The sequence below is a fragment of the Nicotiana tabacum genome, chromosome 19 (assembly GCF_000715075.1).
Source record: "Nicotiana tabacum cultivar K326 chromosome 19, ASM71507v2, whole genome shotgun sequence".
NCBI lineage: Eukaryota > Viridiplantae > Streptophyta > Magnoliopsida > Solanales > Solanaceae > Nicotiana > Nicotiana tabacum.
In genome coordinates, this window is record NC_134098.1 from 48,644,413 (window position 1) to 48,651,303 (window position 6,891).

At 35.9% G+C, this 6,891-nt stretch overlaps 1 protein-coding gene and 1 pseudogene across 3 annotated transcripts; both read left to right on the forward strand.

Annotated features, from left to right (window-relative positions):
* The first annotated feature begins 1,726 nt into the window (after window positions 1-1,726).
* LOC107781371 (putative serine/threonine-protein kinase PBL15) lies at window positions 1,727-6,544 on the forward strand. Of its 3 annotated transcripts, none has more exons than XR_001646998.2 (6): window positions 1,727-1,884; window positions 3,997-4,304; window positions 4,414-4,558; window positions 4,751-4,878; window positions 5,012-5,136; window positions 5,966-6,544. XR_001646998.2 is itself a non-coding variant. In XM_016602063.2 (5 exons), the coding sequence occupies exons 1-5, from the start codon at window positions 1,863-1,865 to the stop codon at window positions 5,069-5,071; spliced, it is 663 nt and encodes a 220-aa protein (XP_016457549.2). In that variant the 5' UTR covers window positions 1,727-1,862; the 3' UTR covers window positions 5,072-6,544. The 3 variants fall into 3 exon arrangements, 1 of the variants encoding a protein (XP_016457549.2); XR_001646997.2 differs by having other exon boundaries at window positions 5,914-6,053; XM_016602063.2 differs by having other exon boundaries at window positions 5,012-6,544.
* On the forward strand, window positions 1,961-3,073 carry LOC142173295 (L-type lectin-domain containing receptor kinase IX.1-like; annotated as a pseudogene).
* Window positions 6,545-6,891: the final 347 nt, after the last annotated feature.

Consider the following 6,891-nt stretch of genomic DNA (forward strand, 5'->3'; position numbering starts at 1 on the left):
AATTTATCTTTTTAGTTTAGCACCTCCCACTTTTATAAACAACTAAGCAAAATTATATATTTATGTATCAATTGCAGCTCATAGACACATGATGCTTTCTGAAAAGACCAATATTCATATATAATCGAAAAGTGATTCTGTCTTATGTTCTATAATTGGGAGATTAGACGCATAATCTGTTGTCTTTTACTAATTTAGGGTGCTAATTTCACATGCATCACTAACTTTTGACAATCAACGAAGGAATAACTTTCAAAAGTAGGTACTATAAGTGACTACAGGACAACTTCAAAAAAGGGAAACAAAGGGCATACTGAATACATCCTGTCAAATTTGGTGTAAGACGCATTTAAATGATTATATTAGGATTAGCAATTAAATTTGGTATGAGTAGCAATTAAACAAAGGGCAAACTTGATGTCTTCAATTACTCCCTTCCTTTCATTTATGCGACTCTAAACGTAGAATTTAAGAAAGAAAAAGATAGATTTTAGAAATTTATCATTTTAAACATAGCATATGTGTGGTTATAAAAAAAAAATTCAATTACGCGTAAAATTAAAAATTTAAATTAAATTTGTCTAAATTTAAAAAATATAAATTTTTAAAATAGATTAAAAAGAAAATAGGGTCACATAAATTGAAACCGAAGGAATATAGAAAAACTACTCATGAGTTCATTGAGAGGATTATTATCTTATCATGAGTCGATGATTTCAACAAGGGATTATTGTCTTATCATGAGTCGATGATTTCAACAAGGGCCTCCATGTTGGTAGCCTCGCTCAAGAAATTTTTGAGAACATTGAATGCCTACTTCGTTGACCATTCTGAAAAGTGAAGCGAAGAGTCAAGGGACAACCTCATTAGCGGAAAAATCACCAATTAGTTTGAATTTTCCTGATCTTTGAAGTGCACCATGGTAGTTTGATATCAAAACCAAGTTGTAACTTTCCCAACCTGCGAGCGAAAAAAATGGAAGCGTTAAAATAAAAAACACTATGCTGCCAAAACGAGACAATGCACCGGCAAAAAAAAAATTCATTTCAGAACGAGCAAAGATGTGTAAAGTAGAATGATAGAAATTCATAATTGAGTTCAAAGAATATCTGTATAAATCTATAAATATTCTGGACCTGATTTTTGTATATATTTCATTTATAGAAATCTTCTTCCAATGACACAAACGGATCGTGGTTTCTACTAGCTTGCGGACTGTTATAATTTTTTTTTAATCAGGACGCGTATAGCAGTAAAAATTAGAATGACATAAATTCAAAATTACGTTCAAAAGGATATGTGTATAAGTCTACAAAGAATATGGTCCTGATATTTGTATATATTGTAGTTTTAGATTTAAAATGCAAACATGGTCCAATATTCTTCAAGTTTAGATTTAAAAAAATCAAACAATCAAGCTGAACTAATAAATGTTAGGAAGAAGAGAGAGACAATAAAAATAACAACAACCCAGTATAATCCTATTAGTGGAGTTTGGGGAGTATAATTTGTATAATCCTATTAGTGGGGTTTGGGGAGTATAATTTGTACACAGATCTTGCCCCTACCATGGGGTAAAGAGGTTGTTTTTGATAGACATCTTACTCTTGGGTGACTCGAATTCACAACCTCTTGGTTAAGCGGACGGCTCACCACTAGACCAAGAGAGAGAGAGTATTAAAATTAATCGGTTATTGAAACTGTGTTAGACCAAAGGAAAAAAAACGCGTACGCTATTTTATTTTAATAAATAAGTGCTGCTACGTTGGAAGGAACCCTATTTTAATAGGATTACAAAAAATCTGCATAGTTGTCTCCGATATTCCCTATTCTTTCACGGCTTCTCATTAGGAAGACAAATCATGCCTCGCCGGAGCTCTGTTGGTGTGTATCTTCGATCTGTATATAGTGCTTATGTCTTTAAATTTGAGATTTTATCTACTTTTTAGGTCATACCGATATGTTTGCTTTTCTAGGGTTTTGGTTTTAGTTCCTTCTTTTTGTTTTTTCCCCTAAATTAAATGGTTTTAGTTCCTTGTTTATTTTCTCCCTTCTAAATTAAAGGCAGTGCAATTAGTGTTTAAAAATTTCAATTTTTCTTTTATATTTGATTGTGTGTTTTCCGTGGGGCTGCTTTGGTTAAGGATTGCAATTAGCTCTTTCTTGGTATCACTCTCCACCTGTTACGAGAAAGGGCAGCTGCATCTTGTTTATGAATTGATGCCTAATGGATGCTTAGATAAACATCTTTTCAAAGAGAAGTCATTGTTGGTATGGCAAATCAGGTGGAAATTTGTTCAAGGATTGGCCTCGGGTTTGCTCTATCTACACGAAGAGTGGGAACAATGTGTAGTCCATAGGGACGTAAAAGCAAGTAATGTCATGTTGGATTCAAACTTCAACGCTAAATTAGGCGATTTTGGTTTGGCTAGACTCGTTGATCATGAAAAAGGATCTCGAACAACAATGCTGGCGGGGACTGTGGGGTATATGGCACCTGAATGTGTTATGAATGGAAAAGCTAGTAAGGAATCAGATGTGTACAGTTTTGGAATAGTAGCATTGGAAATTGGAAATAGCAAGTGGAAGAAGATCAATAGATATTAAAGCAGCAGAAGATCAAGTGAGATTGGTAGAATGGGTTTGGAACCTCTATGGAATTGGAAAACTAATTGAAGCAACTGATCCAAGATTGAATAAGATATTTAATGAGAAAGAAATGGAACGTTTAATGGTTGTCGGTCTCTGGTGTGCTCATCCGGACAACAAACTCAGGCCATCGATTAGGCAAGCAATTCGTGTTCTTAATTCTGAAGTTCAGTTACCTATTCTTCCCTACAAGAATGCCTGTTGCGACGTATTCTCCCCCTCCATTGAATATGTTTTAGCCTCCATTTTCACATACTTATGAAACTAAAACAGTGGGGAGTGAGCAGGAACAGACTATGACTTACACTTATAACTGTACTAAATCCTCAAGTGTTTATACATCATCAGCTGCGTCGTCAACAAAATCACTTTTGTAACCATGGCGACTGCTTTTTTATATTGAATTCGTTCAAGAGTTCATTTCTGTCTGTTTCACTTAGGTGAATTTTATATAACTTTCCTCTCTTGCAATTAAGGACTTTGACGACTAACAGAACCGACTGCCTCTCTTGGATGATTGAGTTATAAATTTTGTTAGAAGTTGAATTCAAACAAAGGAGAATTATTTTTCTTTTGAAAGGTTGAAGTTATTGGAGGTCGTTAGTTGAGCTTTTGCTAAGTAAGTTCCTGATAGAAATGTTTATAGGCATATAACATATTTGCTCCATCATTGTAGTCCGGACAGGACAAGCAATTTGCCTGAATAAAATGTAACCTACATATCTATTTGTATCTTGTATCTAACATCAACTTCTAGCAAAAGTGCTATGGTTGAACGTAACACGTGGGTAATTAAATGGTTGAACGTTTTAAACTTTGTGGTAGATTTATGAATATTCACAAGCTAAGGATATTAAAAGTGCACTTTTCAGTTAAATAAATTCTAAACGTGTTTAGCCATAAATAGCGGGGACTAAAATTACAATCCACATATTTTTAACCCTTTCACTTTTAAAATCACGCTGATAAATTTGCTTTTCTAAGTGTTTTGGTTTAGTTTCCTTTTTGTTCCCGGGGAGGCCGTAATCTTTTTCTTTAATGTTGATTGAAGATATGACTTCTTAGAATTGAATTTTCTCTTTAAAAATCTTTGATTATTTGCTCTCACCTCTCGGTGGGGAATGGAGGCAGATATGGGATCTTTTTGGAATAGATGAAACCCTGAGACAGAAAGCTGCTTTGGCTAAGAGTTGCAATTAGCTTTTTCTTGGTATTCATCTGCACCTTTTTCCAGAAGAGGATAAAGGATTACAAAAGTCATGTTAAGATGATATAGTATCGTTGTTTCTAACAGAGTTCTATGAATCTTGATGATAATGCTGTGCGACCTTTCTCACTTCTTTACAGGATGCTTCAACCTGCCTTGCATACGAAACGAATGTCCTGTTAAGAATCATCTCCTTGGCCCCATCTCGGAGGATGAATGCCCAGTGAAGAATAATCTTCTTGATCTCACAGCGGAGGACCTGAGTTTGATTACACGTGATTTTTCTCCAGAGGATCTTATCGGAGACACCCAGTTTGGGAAGCTCTACCGTGGGAAAATGTCCGGTGGTTCCGATCAAGATAAAACTACCAAGGATGTCGCTGTCAAGATTATGGTTGGTGAAATGCGACATTTTGATGTTAGCTATGACAGACTGCCAAGATTAGAGGTTGGTGTTTGTCTCTATGTGTATATGCACGCTCATGCTTTTGCTTCCTTGCCTTAACCGATTGTTTCCTTAGTTTATGCTTACTCTGAAAGATTGCTTGTGCTGGTAGGATGAACTGAAATTTTTGCAAGCTCCAAGGTTTAGGGGCAATCTCAACTTAGTGAAAGTGATTGGATGTTGTCGCGAGGGGAGAACTCTGGGTATCGTTTATGATCTAAATCCACAGGACACCTTGCATAACTTCATTATTCGAGGTGCCTTCTCTCACATTTACTCATCTTTTATGCAGATTCAACCTTATATATTTTCTGCTGTTAAGTACATCTTGTCTAGCTTATATTTGGGTTCAAACCAAGGCCATAGTGAGTCCTTTGAGCAAAGAATCTGTAGGCATTTCTAGTCCTTTGATACAAACAATCCAATAACATTTTGCTTTGCTTGTCCAGATGACTTCAAATGGCTGCAGAGGGTTAAGACTGCCCTTGCATTAGCTAGCTTGCTTAATTATCTGCATGATGGGAATTCGTCATACATGCTTCGCAACTTTGATCTAGCTCACATAGCGGTTTACCAGGTACGATATTGTAACTAAATTTTGTCGTTTACTTGGTGTACTTCGCATCAATATTGGTTGTCAAGATTCTGTTATGCTGTATTCAGTAATTCGTAAGTGACTTGAATATATATTTTGTGTTTCATCTCTCCAGAATTTCACCCCAATTTTGTTTGAGTTTGGTATGTTAGTTGGAGAGGGTTTGGACAACTAAAATCAATGAGGAAGAGTACAGGGTTGGTACGTGTGGCTACATTGATCCAATGGTCGCTGAATGCGGTATGCAACTGAGTCTCTTCTTTTGTTTCCATCAAATATGCACTAGCAAATTAGCGTTATGCTCATTGTCAAATGATGTTGAAGGTAATATTTTCTCTTAGAGGTGTCCCATGACTTTGCTTCTTTTGAAATTTTTGGCACATTTCTCAATAAACCTCTTGGAGCTGTTGTTCTTCTCGGGTTGACTATATTTGGTGTAACAAAGGTTGACATTATGTTTGAAATGAAGAGTGTGGAAGGAAAGAGAATGCAAAAGAGGCAAATGATTTACATCAGTTTTGTGTTTAGAATGAACCATTTTTCACACTCGTTTCTTTTCTTTCTTAACATTATGAACAAATATATTCTTGAGTTTCACATAGAAATATATTAACTGGAACTATCCCTGATGTATGGGTTAGCCGCACTTCACGGGTTCAAAACTTGCCGTAGGGAAAAGCGTGGTATTTAAGTGGAGCCTAGGATAGAGGGGAGAGTCCATTAACCACCGAATTTAGAACGGTGACCTACTGGCTCTGTGGGATTTCTCGGTTTTAAAAATAAAGTATTATTTAATACTATATTATGTTTTCCTATTAGATGTCTGCTATGCAATTTTTTGAAACCGTTTGTATTTCATGTCTTTTCCTTTTAGTGGATTGACTCTATACTAGTAGTCTTTGAAGTGCTGCTAATAGCAAATGCAATGCTTTGTTGAGCAGTGAGAGTCCATTTTGTAATTCCTTTTCTTCTCTGTCTTATTGTGGGCACTGGCCATTTATGTAAAATGTATTGTAGTTAAGTGGTCACTCAAATCTGATGTTTACGCATTTGGGATTGTTCTCCTAAGTCTTATGAGCAAAAGAGTTGTTGATTGGAAAAACGCTAGAAACACACATGTCGGTTTGTGGGCCGCGAGAGAGTACAAGCGCGGGTGTTCACTTGTCCACCAAAGTTTTGAGGCTGATCGTGACTTTGATCCTCGTGACTTTCATCCTCGGATTACAAAAAGAGAGTACAGGCGCGGGTGTTCACTTGTCCACCAAAGTCTTGAGGCTGATCCAGGCTTTGATCCTCGTGATGGATCTAAAATTACAAAACTTGGAATGCAGTGTATAGAATATAAACAAGAGAAAAGGCCAGCAATGAAACAAGTTGTTAAGCGTCTCAAGGCCTTGCGTGTTGTGCAGCAGCATGGTGAAGCTTTCTATGGAAATTAATGTGCATCTTATGTTCGCTGACTTTCAATGGATGTGGGAGATGAGTAAAGATAGTGGGTAGTTTATAACTGGATTCTTTGCCTTTTGAACCTTTAACACAGACACAAGACTCCCTACCGGCATGAAAACTGTTTCCATTTGCTTACAATATGCAGCTGTAGCCTGTAGGGTTATTTCTCTAGTTCTATTAATCAGATGCCTTCAACTAATTTAGGTTGCTAATTTCACATGAATCACTAACACTTATTGACAATCAACAAAAACGATATCATCCAAAAGTAGCTAGGTGCTATTCCGTTTAAGTGACTACAGGACAAATGCAATAAAAGGGAACAAAGGGCAAACTCCATGTATCACTAGTAAATTTACCTGCACTTCAGGCGATCGTAAATGATATTTGTTAGTTTATGAAGAAATCAATTAGCCAATACCCAACTTAAAATACTATCAGAAAGTAAACTATTATAAACAACATATATTTTGGTTAAAAAATGTGTTAATCCATAATATGGATTTCATTAAAGCAAATACTCTATAGAAATGTATAGATATATAT